The sequence below is a fragment of the Berghia stephanieae genome, chromosome 4 (genome assembly GCF_034508935.2).
Source record: "Berghia stephanieae isolate SIO BIC M18660-M18661 chromosome 4, UCSD_Bste_1.3, whole genome shotgun sequence".
Taxonomy (NCBI): domain Eukaryota; kingdom Metazoa; phylum Mollusca; class Gastropoda; order Nudibranchia; family Aeolidiidae; genus Berghia; species Berghia stephanieae.
The window spans coordinates 475,945-498,222 of record NC_088363.1 but is presented as its reverse complement, the minus strand read 5'-3'; the positions used below and the strand labels follow the sequence as shown (position 1 = coordinate 498,222).

The following is a 22,278-nucleotide window of genomic DNA, read 5'->3' as shown; positions in this document are numbered from 1 at the left end:
GGGAATTCATTTGTGATTAACCTTCTCCTTACCAACCGTTGGAAAATTGTCACATTCGTTACGATACAACCAACATTTCTCTTATTCAAATTTCTCTTGTACATCATAAAATTTAAAGAAAATGAACAGTGTGTTGTAGAGCGTGTTTTGCTAAAGAAATAATGTATGGCAAGAAGTTGACTGCTATAGTGTCAGATTGATAAAAAATCTATTGTTGTGTTAGATGGGTGTGAAGTTTTGGGGAAAATCCTGAAAATAGTAAATAATGAATTTATATAGCGCCTAAACATCCACGTTAATCGTGCTCTGCGGCGCTTTACATAATAAAAATAAAAATGTTTAAAAACAACAAAATTAAAAATCACGACACTACATGATACATGGCTGATAATGGCTGATATGGAGAGAGTTAAAGAGCATTTGGTCCATTTGTATATCCAATGATATGATATGATGTGATACGATACGATATGATACGATATGATATATGACACGATACGATACGATATGATCTGATATGATATGATAGGTCCTTGTAAAATTGCCTTCATGTTGTGTCTTTCCCAGGGAGTTTGGTGTACCAGTTGGAGTCATCCGACAGTGAGGGTGATACCTTCACGTACGTACTGGACGACAGTGTCAGTTTTTCACAGATGGACGGGGAGATGAATATGACCTCCAGTGGATTGTGAGTTAGAGGTTTTTCAGTTGTTTTGTTTCATTGGGTTTTTTGTTTTGTTTGGTTTTTTGTTTGTTTGTTTGTTTGTTAGTCTAGTTGTTTTTTTGTTTGTTTGTTATTTTGTGTGTTTTTTGTTAGATTTTACTTTTATTTTGTTTGTTTTTTGTTTTATTGTTTGTTTTTTTGTGACCTATTTTTTTTTTTTTTAATTTTTTTTTTAATCTTTTTTTTCGGGGGGGGGGGGGGTATTTTTCTTTCCTGCTTTGTCTTAGATTTGAATGAGCCTAATCATCTCTCTTTTTTTCTTGTGCGTTTATGTGGTCTTGTGGTATGACACTCGCTTTCGGATCAGAAGGTCCTGGGTTCAAGCCCAGCTTGGCGCATAGTTGAATACTTGGACAAGACTCTTAACTCACTACTCGCTCATCATACTCAGGTGTAGAATGAGTATCTGGCCGTTAACAGCGTTGTCTCTGTCGGGGGAAAAATGTAAAATCGCCTAACCGGCTACATGTCATGTTGTACATGTCACGTATTGCTGTTGGTTAGGGACCCTTTGTAAAGCGTTTTGAGCATGTTTAGTGGATATTCCGCTATATAAAAGCTCAAGATTTTTTCCCTTTATTCCGACAGCTCTGTTTTGGCAGTTCTTCGGCCTCATCAGAGGTGCAAATGTGAATATAACTCTTACAGCAAAAGATTTTGTCCTGGTTTCTAGGTGATACTTTTGGATTGGCCCACTGTAGATTTACTTACTTACTTAACCTCTTGGTGCTTGATCAGCGCATAAGGCTGACACTGACACTGTGGAACACCATCTTTGTCAGTTGGAGGCCATTTTTGTCATGTCCCCGCTCTTTCATTTTTCTCTTGATGCTACTTCTCCAGGTCTCCAGTGGGCAACGTATTCTTCTCGTTCCCTGCCGGAGGTGGGGGGGGGGAGGAGTTTCCACCTGAGGACTATTCTTCATTCTGAGGACATGTCCAGTCCATTATCACCTTCTCCTCTTTACAGCTTCAGATATTGGTTCAATTTGTGTGCATTTAGCCAGTTCTTTGTTTCAAATTACTTTTGGTCAGAATATCCTCAGGATTCTTCTTAGGCATTTTCTGTTTTTGTTTTGGAATGCATTTAGTTTGTAAAAATAGTGTCTGTCAGATTTTACATTACTCTCTCCTTACCAGACATTTTCAGAATTTTACCCAAAATTTTACACACACCCTAATTAAAAGAGATTTATTTATTCAACCAGAAAAGCAAAAAGCACATTTTGTATATAATATTCTTCGGTAAAATAAGCTCTACAACACAGTGTCAAGTTTTTATAGATATAACAAAATATTCTCTTGGTATGATGTGATGTAGAAAAGAAATCAGAATTAGAAAATTGTTGGTTGAATCGTAACGAATATGCCAATTTTCCAATGGTTGGTGTGGAAAGGGTTAAGGAATACTTTATTGCAGGAGTTTGTTTTTCATCTTCATTTTATCCAATCTCTTCTCCTTCCATCCATTTGACTTCAGAATGCTGTTCACCCCGTGTGAAGATTGTAACGGTGATTACAAACAAGTGATTAAGATCGTGGAAGACCCCATCGCAGGCATCACGGCCCAAACCTCCACCTACACAGTCACCATTACAGTCAACAGTGTCAATGACGCTCCTGTGTCGTTTGCATTCCTGGACGGTGTAGACCTCTTGGGTGCTGACCCTACAGAACCTGTCGAGGTGAGGAATGTATAGATAGTATGTAGTTGACGTCACTCTGGTCTTTTGTAATTGCTTTTTGCCACCCATGTGTGTGAGTAATTCTCGCTAAACTGTATTAACCAGGCTATAAACGTTCAAGGCATCGCATCGTTTTGTGTGTTAGTCCATTATACATACGGATGGCAATGTTGTGAGCTTCTAAGCCAAGCGCATACTATCTGTAGCCTATTCGACCTTTCTCTGATAAAACACTTGGGTGTTGTTTTTTCATCTTTTTATTTATTGCTTGATTGTTTCGGGGTTTTTGCATGCAAATCTTGTATTTTGTTATTTTTTTAGAGCCTATATTATAATATTATCATTCCACCCCACCCATCCCCCTCCGAAAGTCAGAAGAGAAAAGTTAACGGCCGTCCAACACAAACATTGATTTAATTTTCTTTTCTTTTTCTCTCTTAGCCACACAATCAGAAAAAGAAATAACTTTCACCTGTCAACTGTTTTCCTGTCATGTGATTTCAGGTTGCCCTGTGGATGCCCACAAGGGTGTGTAAGCTCACCTCTACTTTACATCCTCTATACAAACGATTGTGTGGCTAGCTTTGATAACTGCCAACTCATCAAGTATGCTGATGACACCGCAATACTCGGCCTGCTCAATGATTCCGTCTCCGAATTTAAATACACTGAGCAAGTTAGTAAATTCAGCAAATGGTGTGCCGATAACTGTCTAGAGCTCAATGTAACAAAAACAAAGGAACAACTGTTTGATCACAGAAAAATAGGAAAAAGAGCAAGACAAATAACAAAAATTAACAATCAGGCGGTTGAAACTGTTGAAACGTTTAAATACCTTGGTGTAATTATAGATAACAGTCTAAGATTTGAATCGCACACCAACAATGTCATCAAAAAATGTAACCAGCGCTTGTATATACTCAGAAAATTAAGGTCTTTCAATGTGAACAGAAAGACCATGATACAAATCTACAAGTCATTAATATTGAGTATCGTTTCGTTTGGCATCACAACGTGGTATGGAAGCTGTGGAACAAAAGAAAAATCCAAACTACATAGAACCCTCAGAGAGGCTTCAAAAATAATTAACACAGACCTTAGAAGCCTTGACACAACTTATATTAATGCAGTTGAGAAGAAATCTTTTAACATTATCAACGAAAAGAGGCATCCGCTGAACGAAAAATTCCAACTTCTGCGCTCCGGAAGACGGTATCTAGAAGCAAAATGTCGGACAAATCGACATAAGACAACCTTCATTCCAACCGCCATAAAATTAATTAACAAATCTTCTGTGGAAAAATGAGACAACCAATGAAAATAACGAGAAGCAGTGTCGTGAATCTTCATCATCGACATTGCCGCCGTCGTTATCATCATCATCATCATCATCATCATCATCATCATCATCATCATCATCATCATCATCATCATCATCATCATCATTATCGTAGTCATCATCATCATCATCATCATCATCATCATCATCATCATCATCATCATCATCATCATCACAATCATTGCCATCTTCTTCTTAATATAAGACACTATATTTATAATATGGTTATCTGCTGTCCCAGCAAATATATCGTATCGTTCTATCTGTCTGTGTGTGTGTCTGTGTGTATGTATATATGTATGTATGTATGTATGTATGTATGTATGTATGTATGTATGTATGTATGTATGTATGTATGTATGTATGTATGTATGTATGTATGAATGTAGGCATGCATATACGATGATATGCTGGTTTGTATGTATGTCTGCATGTATGTATGTATGTATGTATGTATGTATGTATGTATGTATGTATGTATGTATATGTGTTTGTATGTACGCTCATTTCTTTTGTATACACGTGTAGAAACAATGTGCAAGCGTGTATGTTCGTGTATGGCTGTGTCTGTATTTGTAAATGTGTTGATGTTCATACCATGAACCAAACTGAGCATTGTTTACCTCACATGAATTGCCTTTAATTTGGACAATAAAGATTATTATTATTATTATTATTATTGGAAGAGAAACGTTTTAACACATCGGACAACACTAACTACACATTCATCTTTGGGGCCTACGACAACGATGATTCAGACACACTCACTGTGTACCTGTCTGACCCTGTCAATGGAACCTTGACCTTGGTCTCCTCGTCCACATTTGTGCCCACGTGTTCCGTAAGTTGTCAATGTGACAAAAAAAAAGCGACACTTTTTTTACCATTCATATTGGAAAGAAAACTTTTATTAATATTTCAATAGGTTAAATCACCTCAAATAGTATTCAATAGTCTGATGTCACGTCCGCCCAGGAAACTTTTTATTCTTCGTGCTGACTAGAACTTTTTCAAATTGTCATGTGATCAGAATGTATAAAAGTCAAAACATGATCAAATTTATAATGATTTTCTCCTCCGGATACACTTTTATGCTCGTCGGAAAAGTATTTCATTAGGGAGGGGATGGAGATAATGGCATCTGCCATTGTTCCGATAGTTTAGAACCAGTTACCATGCGTCATTGTCATTACGAGGGAAGTGACGTCACGACTGTTGAACCTTATTGTCAAAATGTTTCAAACTTGATTTTTTATTGAGCTTTTCTCACCTCAATGTTTACACTTTTTGCAGGTTTACATCTGTAGCAAACTGAATTAACCAGTAGATTTTTGACAAATCATAACATGTAATTTGGGACACACCTTCACACGTGCTCGGACAAACATAGATGGTTGTTTGTAAACAATAACGTGAATGATATCGACCTCTCTCTGATCATTGCTATTGTTTTTATATCGATAAATGGGTGATTAGCTATCACAATCAGATAATAAACGTTAAAAATTAAGCATTGATTGGTTATGTCTGATAGTAGAACCTGTGTAGTTTGCTATGTTTATCTGTCACTGCCATTTTTTACATCATGACGACTGTCAGAGAGATGTGGTTATCTAAGTGTCTATTGGCCCTTTCTTGACAATTTTTTTATAATCCTCATTTTTATAACCCCGCACGCAGTCTCCTATTCATCAAGGTTTATTGTAATTATAAATAATCTTTTGCGGCGCATGAATACAATTCCAACGGTTCTAGTTAGCTCGTTGTGTTATTGGGCACAATAAAAATAGCTCGTTTAATAAATACAAAGAGATGAAAGAATCGTATAGATGACGTCACTCAGGTCTTTGTTATTGTTTTTTGCCATCTGCGTTTGTGAGTAATGCTCACTGAACTGTATTAACCTGACTATAAACATTCATGGATACACACAGTTTTGTGTGTTGGTCCGTTTTACTTCCGGATGGCAATGTTGTGAACTTCTTAGCCAAGCGCAAACTATCAATATTATTGTACTATAATACCGATTACCAAATTTTACTTTACCACATTATATTTACGTATATTATGTTTATGTATGTATCATTGTCGGCATTTTTATACGTCTGTACAAAAATTTCCTTTTGGATGAATAAAGTACATTATTATTATTATTATTATTATTATTATTATTATTATTATTATTATTATTATTATTATTATTATTATTATTATCTATATTCCTTAATCAATCAGAATACTGAGATTCCTTGCAACAACATGGGTCTGACCAAAACAACTGAAGAATACGCCTGGATTTACTACGAGTACAACTACGTCCCCAACGACGATTACTGGGGAATCGATCCTGCACAGATCTACGTCCAGGATGCCAGCTCGGCTCTGTCCAGTGTGATCACCATGAACTTCAGCGTTATGGCCAGGCCTTGTCTCAATGACGGCGTGTGTGGACGTAAGTGATTGTGATGATGATGATGGTGGTGGTGGTGGTGATGGTGGTGGTGGTGGTGATGTGGTGGTGGTGATGGTGGTGGTGGTGATGATGGTGGTGGTGGTGGTGGTTATGATGATGATGGTGGTGGTAGTGATGGTGGTGGTGGTGATGATGATGATGATGGTGGTGATGATGGGAATAATAAATAAATATAATTATATTAATAATAATAATAATCATAATATTATAATAAATAATATTATTAATATAATAATAATAATAATAATAATAATATAATAATAATAATAATATAATAATGATGATAATAATAATAATAATTATTAGTATTATCAGTATAGTAAATTAGTAGTAGTAGTAGTAGTATAGTAATAGTAGTAGTAGTAGTAGTAGTATGTAGTAGTAGGTAGTAGTAGTGAGTAGTGGTATGTAGTTAGTAGTAGTAGTAGTAGTAGTAGTAGTAGTAGTAGTAGTGTAGTAGTAGTAGTAGTAGTAGTAGTAGTAGTAGTAGTAGTGTTGTAGTAGTAGTAGTGTGTAGCAGTAGTAGTAGTAGTGTAGTAGTAGTAGTAGTAGTAGTAGTAGTAGTAGTAGTAGTAGTAGTAGTGCAGTAGTAGTAGTAGTAGTAGTAGTAGTAGTAGTAGTAGTAGTAGTAGTAGTAGTAGTAGTAGTAGTAGTAGTAGTGGTATCACTATGATGATGATGATGTTAAAAATGATATAGAACAAGGCATCACGTAAAAGAACTCTTCTTTGTTTCAGTCTATACCTCTTTCCATAAAATATCCGATTTTACAGTCAATTCATCTCAACGATCCTATGAGAATAAAATTCATCTCCATTTGAATTTGTATTTACTTCATTTTCAGTTCCCGAGAACGCTTCCTACAACTGTGAGAATGTCTACAGAGCCATTAGCTTTGAGACGTACTATGTATGCAATTGTACCTCAGGGTTTGAAGGTAATAAGAAAAGAATAATATTTACTCTCAGTCTTAGAAGTCCAACATTTTTCGATCCTCACCCAGTTGGTAGAGCACTCGTTTTCACTGGCAAATGGTTTGTGATCTATCCTGAGTGAAGTCGAAATTTGTTCTCAGGGGAACTGAGAACAAATAGGGATCAGATGTAGATTCCAAGAGCATACCACCAATGTACTTAGTTTGAAATCACCTACAAGTCTCATCCAGACACAAGCACAAAATCCAACAAAGAGGAACACACTCAAATGCTTAAATTATACATTCAAAATAAAAAGAATAATACATAACAGAGAGATGATTTACAAGGAAAAAAATATCATCTCCCAAAACAATAACTGCATTTGACTGTTTCCCTCCCAGTTAGGATTCTGGCCAGTGCCAGGACAAAACCAAGTAATCTCATTCCGAGACAAAGACAGAAAGCATGTTGGAAAACAGATATAAGGGGATAGAAGACACAGTATGTACCCCCCTGCCCGCTACGGGAGGTCAGGATTCGGAGTAAATTCCGGCTCTACATAGCCTAATGGCTCCAAAGAACTATCAATTACTGACAACTTCTCAGAAGAACTATCAATTACTGACAACTTCTCAGAAGAACTATCAATTACTGACAACTTCTCAGAAGAACTATCAATTACTGACAACTTATCGGGTACATACTGTGAGAATGACGAGGAGAAATGCACTGCAAACTCCTATAGTTGTTCGTACATAATATGGCCTACTGGGGGAATAAATAAAAATTGTTAAGCGCATTGAACATGCTAAAGGAGATAGAGAGGAGAGAGAGAGAAGGGGGGGGGGGGGTGAGAGAGAGAGAGAGAGAGAGAGAGAGAATGTTCACTGATTTAGCAATGCAATGAAGCCAAACATGAGTTGCCATTCGGGGCAGCGCGGCTCAGCGATACAGTCTTTGCTATCGAAAGGTACCAAGTTCAAATACCTGCTACGTTGTGAGGGAAGCTTTGAGCAAGTTTGCAACACTGTACTGCAGCTGACGCCTGGGTTATTCCAGTCTTCCCTTGGAAGCTACCCTAAATAAAATTTCCCCTTTGGGATGAATAAAGTAAAGGGAATTTATTTTTTATTATTTATTATTGTTATTAGGGGGCGAAGTGGCCAGGTGGCCGAGTGGTTAAGGCATTGCACTGTGATCCAGAAGCTCACGGGTTTGAGCTTCACTTCAGGCACTTTTTTCCTTGGATTATTACCAGCACCCCCCCCCCCCCCCCCCAATTGCTCACTTAGACAACATGGGTGATTCCTGTTGACATCAGACATCCTGTTTGATGAATTATCTATATTCCTTCAAGGAATGCCTTGGCGACGATATCTTATGATATCGTGGCAGAAGGGCATAATTTTTATTTTTTTAAATTATTATTTCTGGACAATAAAGATCATAGTATTATTATCTCCTCAGGCACATATTGTGAGATTGACACAGACGAATGTGCCGCAAACCCTTGTAAATGGCCATATATATGTCAAGATGGTGTGGATGGACATACGTGTATATGTCCCTCTGACAACCCAGAGTGTGATGGGTTTGAGGGATGGATGATCGGGCTTATCGTTGTTGTCGTCATCGTTGTTATTCTCCTTGTTCTCATCATGTGGTACCTGTTTGCTCTCAAAAAAGGGTAAATCCGTCTTTTTTATTTTTTATTATTTGTTTTGTTTAGTTAGTTTTATAGTCATTTATTTCTCTCCTATTTCGTTTTTGTTTTAATTTGACGTTGGTTACGTAAATATGTAAATAGATTAATGAATAAACAGATAAGTAAATAAATATATAAATCAACAAGTAAGTTAATAAATAAATGATTAAATAAATGAATGAATTAATAAAAGAATAAATATGGTTTATCTATCCATAGGAAATTAAGTTTTACAAACTTGAATTACACAAATGAATGTATATAAAGGTTATAAAATAACATATGAACATAATGCCATAAAGCAATGAATATTTATTTGTAATTATTTGTAAATGAAACAATGTTATATAGTCATACACATTGGGCTTGTTTAATCCATGGAAATGCGCTTTGTCAATAACGATTTATATTCTTTTTTATTGTCTTGTAAATGTGCGGCTGTATGGTCTAGCGGTATGAAACTCGCCTTCAGATCAGAAGGTTGGGTTCGAGCCTTTCGCTCAGCGCATAATTGAGTACTTTGGAAAAGGCTCTATACTCACATTCTCTCTCCGTACCTAGGTGTAAAATGAGTACCTGGCCGTAAGCAGTGCTGTCTTCGAAAAAAAATTGTAATATCGCCTAACCAGTGTCATGTCTTGTCCTACATGTTAAGTGTTGCTGTTGGCTTGGGTTCCCTTGTAAAGTACTTTGAGCAGCTTTAGTAGATATCGCGCTATATAAAAGCTCAAGTCTTTTTGTTGTTTTTTTTTTTTTTTGTTTATTTTAATTTATACGTTTCTCAAAACACTCTATGTAAAATAACTGTTTTTGTCCCATATTGTCTTGAAAACAATGAAAACAAAAGGGAGGGGGGGGGGGGGAAACATTGATTATTCTTAAATTATATATATTCCTTCATGGAATGCCAAGGCGGTGATATCTTATGATGTCGTGGCAGAAGGGCATAATTGTTTTTTTCTTCTCAAAAACACTCAAGAGTATTGTGCTATGTAAACTATTTAAATAACTATTTTTATCCTATATTTTCTTGTAAATGTAAACAATGAAAACTGGGAAAACCCATTGGCTATTTTTATCATCTTTTCTAGACGCCTCTACTGGAGCAGACTTTGTTGCAAAAAAGGCGCCGCATACCGCAGGAGTTCCTTCGACTCTGGTAGTGAAGAATCGGCCAAGAATGAAAACTTTAACTTTGACAACAAGACTTACCAAGTCGAGGTTTGTATTCGGTGTTACGAAAGAGTGAAATTGGAGAGGCTTCGTTAGGGAACAAAACAGACAATGGACGTTTCGGGTACAAACCCTTCGTCAGCACAACAGTACACAAATTAACGTGGAAAACAAATAAAATAAAATGCAAAATATTTTGCATTTTATTTTATTTGTTTTCCACATTAATTTGTGTATTTTTGTTCTGACGAAGGGTTTGTACCCGAAACGTCCATTGTCTGTTTTGTTCCCATACGAAGCCTCTCCATTTTTACTCTTTCGTTAGTATTTTCACGACCACAGGCTTCAGGCAGCCTCTACCGTTTTCTACTATTCGGGGTTAGATGCTTATACAGTGGAACCCATATAACGTCAACTCTCTTAAAGTCAATTTCTGCTTAAAGTCAACACCTCTCGCTGACCCCAAATTTTTTTGATTTTTTGTGCTCCATTGATCATGGATAAAGTCTGGTTCATAAATTCCCTTTATTCATCCCCAAGGGGCAATTTGTCTTTAAGGTATATTCCAAGGGAAGACTGGAATAACCCAGGCATCAGCCGCAATGCAGCGCCGCAAATTGAGCTTTGGCGAGGTGACTTGCTCAAGGCCACACGAGTAAGGCATCTTTTGGTTACGTAGCAAAGACCGTACCGCTGAGCCAAGCTGTTCGGGGGTGTTCGTTAGCGTCATTGGTATCCCATTGTTTTCGAGTCCTGATCTGAGAAGCAGAACGTAGAGTCCTTGGAAAAGACTCTTTATCCACATTATTTCGATGTACTAAGGTGTAGAATGAGTACCCATTCGTTAATATTGTTCTCTCTGTCGAAAAGAATTGTAATATCGCCTTAACGACGTCGTATCTTGTCCTACATGTTAAGTGTTGCTGTTGGCCAGGGACCCCTTGTAAAGAACTTTTGAGCACATTTAGTGGATATTGCGCTATATAAATTTTTTTTTAAATTTTGAATAGAGAGTAGAAGGGACGACTAGAATTAGTGTTCATTTGGCTGATGATGATGGTGATTGTGATGATGATGATCATCATGATTGTGATGATGATGATGATCATGATGGTGATGATAATGATGATGATGGTGATTGTGATGATGATGATGATAATGATAATGATGATGATGATCATTATGGTGATTGTGATGATGATTATGATAAAGGTAATAATGATGAAGGTATTGATGACAATTTTATGGCAACCATGCTTTATATTTCTGTAGGAACAAGATGAGGACGGATTCAACAAAGCATTCAAGGCTATGCAAGGACCTCTTCCTAGCCAGGTATACCATTAGTATTAGGCCTACACAACGTGCACTTATTTTCAGGTCTGATAACCCAATTCATTATATTATGGGCTCATTGTTGTCAATGGAAATCCCCAAAAAACATTACGCAAAATATTGTCCATTACATCAATGTTAAACTAGGCCCATTATTACGTTCGGATGTCAGACTTGTATATATGTACACGTCAGTAAAATACATTATATCCTAGTTCAGTTTGAAAAATATGTTATTCATTTTTGCCAGAAAACCTTTGCTTCAAATTTCAATCTATAAAATTACATCCTAGTTTGCTCAGATTGTCAAAAATTCCAACTCTTGAGTCTTTATATGACAGCATAAACAATGATTGATTCTTAGTAAACAGGATTTCTTGAAGAATAATAATAATAATAATAGAATAATATAATAATAATATATAATAATAATAATAATAATAATAATAATAATAATTATAATAATATTTAATAATAATAATAATAATAATAATAATAATAATAATAATAATAATAATAATAATAATATAATATATATATAATAATAATAATAATATAATAATAATAATAATAATAATAATAATAATAATAATAATATATAATAATAATAATAATAATAATATAATAATATAATAATAATAATAATAATAATAATAATAATAATAATATAATATATAATAAAATATATATATTAATTAATTAATAATAATAAATATATAAATCAATCCCTTTATTCATCCCGTAGGGGAAATTTGTCTTTCGGGTCTATTCCAAAGGACTACTGGAATAGCCCAGACCTCAGCGCAGTGCAGCGCCGCAAATTGAGCTAGGGCGAGGTGACTTGCTCAAGGCCACAGCACAGCGCAGCGGCGGGTGAAAATACCAATTACAGAGCCTTTCGGGTTCAAAACTCTTCTTCAGCCGACAACAAAAAACAATAAAGAAATAAATACATTACTAAATTTCAGATAGACGACATATATTTTTTTTTAGGTTCTCTGTCGTCTATCTGGAATGTAATGATGTATTTATGTCTTTATTGGTTTTGTTGTTGGCTGAAGAAGGGTTTTGAGCCCGAAACGTTTAGTGTTTGGTATTTTGTTCTTTTTTGAAGCTGTTATATTCATTTTTGTTTTATGACTCAAACAGAGCATTGCTATCAATGTTGATAATTATATCCAAAATATGAAAAATTATGATACCGTACTAAATGGATTCCAGGACGCCATATTCCAGCATGTTCTACAATATGATATGCTGGAGCTTGGTGACCGACTCTTATCTATAGATTGTATGTGCTTGGCTAAGAAGCTCACAACATTGCCATCCGGAAGTATAACAGACCAACAACAAAACTATGTGTAACGTTAAACGTTTATAGTCTGGTTAGTACAGTTTATTGAGAATTACTCATAAACGCGGATGGCAAAAAACAATAACAAAGACATGAGTGATGTCAACTTCATTCTATCTATAATGTAACAAGTCGTTATCTCCCTTGATTATTGCAGACATGCCCACTTGAATTTGGACGTAGTCTATCGCAAAATACTTTCCGCAAGTTCTAATAGACCCAGCTACCCAATCAATACTAGGGGTGATTGGTTCTCACCAAATTCTTTCTATGACTATAAAATTAAATGTTTAAGGTTATGTTTTGTGTCAGTCAAAATTTTTTTAAGGCTGGGGGGGGGGGGGGTATAGAACTGGTGAGCAATTTGTCTTCAATGCATTCCATTTATAAACCGGTTTCAATTTTTTTTTTAATCTAATTGATTTTGGGGTTTTTTCCATCAGACTGTTAGTCGCCCAAGTACTACCTCCTCCCTTCCCCCCATTCCTGCAACTGGCGCAATGGTGGCCGCTGCAGCTGCTCCGGCAGCGACCAATATCAAGACGGGTGGAAACAACAAAGTCAACAACACCAGTGACGTCAAGTCGCCTGGGAAGAAGGGCAGATTCTATGTCTGAACTGGTGAGTATGATGATATGATGGTGATAGGTGGTGAGGATGATGATATGATGGTGATAGGTGGTGAGGATGATGATGATGATGATGATGATGGTGATGATGATGATGATGATGGTGATGGTGGTGATGATCATGATGATGGTGAGGATGATGATGGTGATGATCATGATGATAATGATGATGGTGATGATGATGATAGTGATGAGGACGATGATGATGATGATAATGATGGTGATGATGATAGCGACGACGTGATGATAATGATGATGATGATGATGATGGCGACCATCTTAGATTCCTGGCCCATAACTTTATTCCAACATTTTTGAGAGCTAATAATGACAGTAGTCTTCAAGAATCGTGAGGCCGGATTTTGTTCCGGTTTCTGAAGCATTAAGCATATATTAGCAATTTCCTGTTACCCTTTGGTTATCGTGACAAAAACACTCAAACCAAGGATTCAAAAGTTTACGAAGTCCCAAGTTTGAGAGTTGTTGCCAAGATGAGGGTCATTTAAATTGATCGTTATTTGAAGAACAAGTCGTCTGGCCAAATTTTTAAATACATATTTTTCGAGAGTACAGCAGTTAATTGCGGCTATGTGGTCTAGTTGTATGACACCCGCTTTCGGATCGAAAGGGCCTCGATTCGAGTCCTGCTCTGTGCATAGTTGAATCCTTGGAAAAGGCTCTTTACTCACATTCTCTCACCGTACTCAGGTGTAAAATGAGTACTATGGTCGTTAACAGCGTTGTTTCCGTCTGAAAAAAAATTTGTAATATCGCCTTACAGGCGTCATCATATCTCGTTCTATATATTACGTGTTGCTGTTGGTTAATGCCCTTTGTAAAGTGCTTTGAGCACGTTTAGTGGATATTACTCCCTATAATAGCCCTGGCGCTGATATGACATAAATGTGTCGCAAGCGCCGTAAAAACCCTTAAGAAACAAGCACAAAAATATAAAAGCTCAATTTTTTAAAATTATTTTTTTCTTTTACGTCATGGCACAAGACCAAAGGGCTAGAGCTCAGGTGGTCGCTGGTTCGGATAAGTAAGTAGGTAAATTATTATTTTTTTTAAATTGGTAAATTGATGCAAACTGTTTCGTCCAAACAGCCTGCTGAAGAGACGATCACCCCGCCTGCCTCCAGCCGTGCTTACATTCCGAGAGCGGCATCTTCCACCTCTCTGAGCAGGAGCCGATCCAACATCCAACGCAGGAGCTCCACGTCCTCGTGGCTCAACTCCCTGCTGAACAGCTCCGACGCGGACCTGGAAACTCCTAGAACCTCCCGGCCCATCACTCCCATTGAAGATCCTCCCGTTGAGGAGGAGGAGGAGGAGGAATCGGATGCCGCGTTCTTCTTCTAAATAAGTGTAAATGTTGCTGCTCGAAGCTCGAAAAAATAAATAATAACGTGAAGTTGAATGTAAGCTTCAATTTAATTACAAAAACAGATCAAATGAACGTTTCGGGTTTCCCCTTTATCAACAAAACAGGATGATTGAAACACCACAGATGAATGAGATGATGTGGTAGTGGTGTTTCAATCATCCTGTTTTGTTGATAAAGGGGAAACCCGAAACGTTCATTTGATCTGTTTTTGTAATTAAATTGAAGCTTACATTCAACTTCACGTTATTATTTATTTCTTCTAAATAACTACACTTGATGTGTAACCCGCCGTCGTGTTTGTCTTTCTGTCTGGTAATAATTATGGTTTCGGAACGAGCTCTTGATGCTATGCGTTTAGGTAAAATACTCACAACATCCACCAGTTGGATAAAAGGAACCAACACACAAAACGACTTGAACGTGTTTATAGACTGATCAATAAAGTTTAGTGATGAGAACTACTCATAGAAATGGCTTACTAAAAACTTTAACAAAGAGCTGAATGACGTCATTAAAAATTTTTTTTTTCCATCTATGACGAGAAAATAAAGTTTAAAATCAAAGTCATCAGAATTTGGAAATGTTTGAAGTTAAAAATAGAACGAAAACAAAACAAAAAAAAAACAGTCTCATCATTTTAAGTTTCCATTCAAGTCACGATTTTATAAGTTGACGTGTAGATTCATATAACATATCATACGTAGTCAGGACTGTTCATGTCAAAGGCTTTTAAATTAACATAGTATATAAGCATCAAGAAGTCAACCTCAAAATAACACCGTTTTAGATGGTTGGTTACATATAATAATGTTATGAATTGAATATTTATCACCATTTGAAGATAATATGTTTCATATAAAGACAGTGTTATGAATTAGATGACCAATCCTCACTATTGTGAATAATCAAAGATATATGTGATGATAAATTAATTTGGAATGGGGTTGAGAGTGAAATTCCAACTGATTCGTTTCGGAAATAAAAAGAAATATTGCGTCATTTTATTTATTTAAATTTGTTTGTTTCGTGTCCCAAACTTGTTCCTACTTTTTCTTCTCCTAATACTTTTGGCAATAGACTAGTTAATGAATGGATTTGTAAAAACTGTAAAAATCAAATGATATCTCAGAAGATTATCATTTAGACAAGTAAACAACATTTGGCTTTAATATCTGTCTATTTTTAATTAAGTCTTTTATTTCTGTAGCTTAGCTAAATGTAACAAGTGATAAACAAACGCGGGTAAAACAGCTTTAAACCAAAAAAAAAAGAACAAAATACCAAACACGGAACGTTTCGGGCTCATTACTCGTCTTCAAGCAGCAACAACAAAAATAACTATGAAATATAACTACATAACTAAAAGAACAAATCGAGTACAGAGAAATATTTGCTTCATCCTTTCTGTATAAAAACATTGGAATGCATTTCTGTTTTCATCGTCTTTTTGTAGATGACTGAAGAAGGGTTTTGAGCCCGGAACGTTCCATGTTTGGGTATTTTGTTCTTTATTTGTATAAAGTTGTTATATACTCATGTTTGTTTATTACTTTGTACAGTCCACAGCTTCTAGCAGCCTAGTATCACTTTGACTTGAGCTAAATGTAAAGTGTGTTGTCATGTACTCATCTGTTTCTGTAAGAGTTCTGGTCTGTGTTTCTTCTTTCATCTTACAATCAAACGTTTAGACAACTATAATTTATTTAACTCCTTTAGACATATCATATTATTTTCTATCTTTCAATTACAAAATTTCAAGTTGTTTTTTGTATTTTTATATTTGTACTTTCACATACTTTATTAGACTTTTCTTGAAAAGGTACTTGATACCATCGCTCGTAACAAGAAATTTTCATTTAAGAATTTAATGTCCTTCAAAGTCTTCTGATGATTTGTGATGATCGCTTTCTGTGATATTCCGTTATATATATATATATATATATATATATATATATATATTTATATATATATATATTATGATATTGTGATATATTAATGTTATAATTATCTGTGATATTATATTGTGATATATCTGTTATATTGTTCCCTTAAAAGCTCTCTGTGATATTCTTATAATAGTTATATTTGTATCTATTTACCTATTTCAGAAGACAAAATTCATAACCATCTCGATGTTTTAAAAAGAACTTTTAAGCATGATGGTGGTTTTTGAGGGGGGGGGGGGGGGGGTATTAGAGTTGTAATAAAATTCTTTTTTGGTTTCAAACGATTTGTGAATTGCTTTTTTCAGTGAATTCCTGTTTATTGTATTGTTGTTGTTGTCGTAGTTTTTTATTATTTGTGTTTTTGTCACTGTTGCTTTTGTTGTTTTTGATCTTGTTGTTGTCGGGATTTTTTTTTTTGGATGTTGTGTTTATGCTGTTATTGTTTTTGTTCTTATTATTATTGTTGTTGTATTTTATGTTGTTGCTAATGTTGTTGTTGTTGTTGTTGTTATTGTTGTTTTTGTTGTTAAAATCATTCAACGTTGAAAACAAATAAGGCATTGTGGTCTTGTCGTGTGACACTCCATTTTAAACTGGTCGGTTCCTGATCTGTTGACTCACATTCTCACTTCACTCAGGTGAAAAATGAGTACCTGGCAGATAACATTGTCTCTCTGTCATGATAAAATTGGAATAGCCCCTTACGGACGTCAATATTTGTACCACATGATAAACGTGCTCAAAGCGCTTTACAAGGTTTCCCTGACCAACAGCAACACGTAACATATAGAATGAGACATGATGCCTGCTAGGCGATAATACAATTTTTTTTTCTGACAGAAACAACGCTGTTAACAGCCAGGTACTTTTTCACACCCGAGTACGGTGATAGATTGTGAGTAAAGAGCCGTTTCCAAGGACTCAACTATGCGCCGAGCGAGGCTCGAACCCGGGACCTTCCGATCCGATAGTGAGTGTCATACCACTAGACCACATAGCCTTCAAGTCTCCTGTGTGACACGGAATAATCTGAATAAATTTCTGATAAAGTGTGTGTGGTGGGGGGGCACTTGTATACATAATGATGAGAAAAAGAACGTATAGAGAAGTATCAGATGTAAACAGAATAAATCACGGTGTCCAAAAAATAAATTAAAAATAAAAATAAAATTCCCTTTATTCATCCCCATGGGGAAATTTGTCTTTTAGGGTCTATTACAAGGGAAGACGAATAGCCCAGGCGTCAGCCGCAGAGCATGCAGCAAGGTGAGCTAGGGCGAGGTGACTTGCGCAAGGCCACACAGCGAAGCGGCGGTGATTGAACTCGGTACCTTTCGGGTACAAAGCAATGACCATACCGCTGAACCACGCAAGCCAACCTGAGTGCGGCTATGTGGTCTTGTGGAATGACACTTGCTTTCGGATCGGAAGGTCCTGGGTTCGAGTCGCTCGGCGCATAGTTGAGTCCTTGGAGAAGGCTCTTTACTCACTTTCTCTCACTGTACTCGGGTGTAAATAAATGTAATATCGCCTAACAAGCGTCATGTCTCGTTCTACATATAAAATGTTGCCAGTGGCCAGGGACCACCTGTAAGGCGCTTTGAGCACGTTTAGATGATATCGCGCTATATAAAAGCTCAATTTTTTTCTTAACGTGTCATATATAAACGTTTTCAAACCATTCAATAAACCCGTTTTTTTAAATAGTCTTTCAGAGCCTTTAGGCCCATGGAGCGGGCAATAACAATTGCTTGCTATCCTTTAGATAGGACGCTAGTCTATCTCAAAGTAGACTCTCCGCCATATCGAACAGACCCAGCTACCCATTCACTGCTGGGTGGACAGGGGAGTCTGTAAAAATCTCGACTGCGCCGGGATCGATCTTGGTCCCTTTGCGTGTGAAGCGAGTGCTCTACCAACTGAGCTATCTACACCCCCCCCCCTCTACCAACTGAGCTATCTACACCCCCCCCTCTACCAACTGAGCTATCTACACCCCCCCCCCCTCTACCAACTGAGCTATCTACACCCCCCCCTCTACCAACTGAGCTATCTACACCCCCCCCCTCTACCAACTGAGCTATCTACACCCCCCAAAATTAGTTTTCACATAGCTTCAATTCCATTCTTCAGATCGTCCATTTTTCCTGATGAATTTTACCCAAATATTGAAAAACTTGAGCTTTTATATAGAGCAATATCCACTCAACGTGCTCAAAGTGCTTTACAAAGTGTCCCTGACGTAACATATAGAACGAGACATGACGCCTGTTTGGTGATAATACAATTTTTTTTCCTACCGAGGCAACGCTTGTTAACGGCCATCATTTTACTCCTGAGTACGGTGAGAGAATGTGAGAAAAGAGCCACTCAACTATGCACCAAACGAGGCTCGAACCCAGTTACCTTCCGATTCGAAAACGAGTCATACTACCATAAGACCACATGCCCTGAAGGTGGAGTTTTTCATGAGGAAAGATTGAGAAGTATTTTTTAAAAAGGTGGGGGGGGGGGGGGGGGGGGGGCCTCATACAAAGGATTGCGGTAATATTATAGTGCAAGCGACATCTGATCCAGGGAAGTAACTCATGAATGTTCAATGTTTAGGAACAATTTATACAGAGTTGCTCTTGACAAATATAGTGTAATATTAAATCATACGTCAGAGAGTAAAATATGAAATGAATGGACGTTCTGAAGTATTGAATAGATAATCTACATGTAAATTGTATTAGTGAACGTCTTTTGAAGGGTTTTAACCGAAACGTTCGTTTTTTATGGACATTTGAAATTTTTAAATCACAATTTTATCCATTTCTCATTGTTTACCAAGGCTTAAACACGATGTGTCCTGACCGTTTGGTCCACAAAAAACGATAAGATACACATTGAAACATTTATTTTGACTCAACGTTTAAAAGTTAAAGATAAGTACAATTTGTTTTGTTTTTTGTTTTTAATGGTTTTACGGCGCTTGCAACACATTTAGGTTATATCAGCGCCAGTAAAAAGGAAGAAAATGGGACAGTAAAAAGTTCTAGAATTACAATTAAAGCACCCAAGAAAAAGTAAGATATAGGGGAACTGGGAACAAATAGGGATCAGATGTAGATTCCAAGAGCATACACCAATGTACCTAGTTTGAGATCACCTATAAGTCTCATCCAGACACAAGCACAAAATCCAACAAAGAGGAATACACTCAAATGCCTACATTATACATTAAAATAACAATAATACATTACAGAGAGATGATTTACAAGGAAAAAATATCATCTCCCAAAACAATAACTATGCATTTGACTGTTTCCCTCCCATCTAGGACTCCGGCCAGTGCCAGGACAAAACCAAGTAATCTCATGCCAAGACAAAGACAGAAAGCAAGTTGGAAAACAGATATAAGGGGATAGAAGACACAATATGTACCTCCCTGCCCACTATGGGAGGTCAGGATCCCCACCCAGTAAGTACAATTTGAAACATTTATTTTGACTCAACGTTTAAAAGTTAAAGAAGAAATTTAATTAGAGCATCAGATCCATATCGTCATGATACCGTTATGGAACTCTGGGTCACATTTACTATATTATCTTTTTCACGGTGACCTAACTGTACCAGAGTGACCTCTTGTCAGGATTTCTAACGTTACAAAGGATGTACTTGCATCTCTGCTGCCCATCATTACACACGCATTTGAAGCAGCCCTCTGTGTCGTCATCATTGGCTTTGGACAGTTTGGTTCTGACCGTGTCTCCGTCGTTATAAATAAGCGAGATCGTTGATCCTGGGACACAAAATAAAATTATAAGATACGAATAGAATTAACTCACCGGGTTCCTTCAACCCCACGCCTATTTATTACATTTTACTGAGACAAATTATAGGCGTAGTATCAAAGCTAATGTTATTTTTAGTTTTTGCATGTCAATGATAGTTGAATAAAACTATCTATGCTCATTGTCATGGTCTCAAGTGAGTAAAGAGCTACTCGACTATGCATAAAGATCTATGTAGAATGAGGCCCCAGAATTTACTAGTTACTATAAATGAAAAACAATTAACGATTTGTTTACAATGAAATAAAAATAATGATGAAATTTAATTAAAAGAGATAAACAGTGATCGTGGCAGTTACAAATAGAGATATGAATATTTTACGTAACTTATGATAATATGTCAGGTTCGTAAGTTTACGTTTCCAGACAGTTGATGGGCTTGGATGATCTATTCCTCTGATAACGGGATTGGACTCGTAAAATTCCACTTCCAGGCAATTGGTAAGAAGTTATTGTGTAGTCCTTGACAGCGGGCTTGGGTTTGATCCTTGAAGATTATACAATCAAAGTTAAAAGCTCCGGCGTCTTAATGGTGTAGATATAATATCTACAAAGTCCCAAAAGATAAAAATCTTCCAGTATATATATATAGGAATAGAGCGACTGGCCGTCCGGCATAGATTGTGGAGAGAAAGTGAGTGTCGAATGTTAGACCTATCAGCTTTTATAATAAGTGGCTACGTGACAGAATGTAGAACGAAAAGTATTCACTAATTAGAAATTAATTCGAGGGAAGGCTATAAAAGGAAAGACGATCTAATATTAGAAGGTAAAGTTTATCTAAGCCTACCGAAATATTACTGGAGTGAGATGAATTCAGTTCTTAATAAAATAAAATTTAATAAGATAATTGTGAACAACCTTTACTGTGACACTCATGATCATTTTGAATACATTTTTTTCCAATTTTGAAAAGTAGCAAAAATCTCTGGAATTGAGTGGGTTAAGAGAGCTTAAAGGTGTGATGTCAAAAGAACTGGTTCGAATCTTATCAAAGTGATACCAAAGCTGCTACAAGCTGTGGACTGTAAAAGGTAATAAACAAAAATGTATACAAAAGCTTCAACGAAGAACAAAATACCAGAAACGGAATGTTGCGGGATCAAAACCCTTCTTATTCAGCCAACAACAAAAAACAATAAAGACATAAATACCGTACATTACTATTCATGTCTTTATTTTGTTTTGTTTTTTTTTTATGTTGGTCTTGTAGTATGACACTTGCTTTCGGATCGGAAGGTCCTGGGTTCCAGCCTCACTCAGTGCATAGTTGAGTCCTTGGAAAAGGCTCTTTACTCTCAAGCTGTCACTGTACTCAGGTCTAAAACGAAGAACCTGGCCAAACACGGGATCCATTAGGGTTGAGAAGTCAAAACGTCATACCTTCTGGATTGCGATTCCAAAATCATTGGAAGTGTGTACGTTACCAGTCCTTTGGAGGACTAATAATTGAGCTTTTTTATAGCGCAATATCCACTAAACGTGTTCAAAAAGCTTGACAAGGGGTCCCTGGCCAACAGCAAAACTTAACATGGAGAATGTAACATGACGCCTGTTAGGTGATATTACATTTTGTTCGGACAGAGACACAAGCTGTTATAGGCCAGGCCATCAAGAACAAAAAAAACAAAAAAAACACACACAACCAAAGACATCAACAACCTAATAGTAATGCATGTTATGTATTGCTGTTGGCAACAACAATAACAACAACAGCAAAAGCAATTAAAACAGTTGCTACTATTACTACTCCCACTAGTGCTTCTTCTACTACA

At 36.5% G+C, this 22,278-nt stretch overlaps 1 protein-coding gene and 1 long non-coding RNA gene across 2 annotated transcripts; both read left to right on the top strand.

Moving 5' to 3' along the window:
* Window positions 1-548: 548 nt before the first annotated feature.
* On the top strand, window positions 549-2,874 carry LOC144971651 (uncharacterized). Its single transcript, XR_013645175.1, has 3 exons — window positions 549-688; window positions 2,205-2,409; window positions 2,851-2,874. It is a non-coding gene; the product is annotated as an uncharacterized LOC144971651 (long non-coding RNA).
* A 1,573-nt stretch (window positions 2,875-4,447) lies between these two features.
* On the top strand, window positions 4,448-14,569 carry LOC144969879 (uncharacterized). The gene is made up of 8 exons (XM_078908914.1): window positions 4,448-4,589; window positions 5,984-6,200; window positions 7,066-7,158; window positions 8,606-8,825; window positions 9,935-10,064; window positions 11,289-11,351; window positions 13,149-13,326; window positions 14,442-14,569. The coding sequence occupies exons 2-7, from the start codon at window positions 6,008-6,010 to the stop codon at window positions 13,320-13,322; spliced, it is 873 nt and encodes a 290-aa protein (XP_078765040.1). The 5' UTR covers window positions 4,448-4,589; window positions 5,984-6,007; the 3' UTR covers window positions 13,323-13,326; window positions 14,442-14,569.
* The last annotated feature ends 7,709 nt before the right edge of the window (window positions 14,570-22,278 follow it).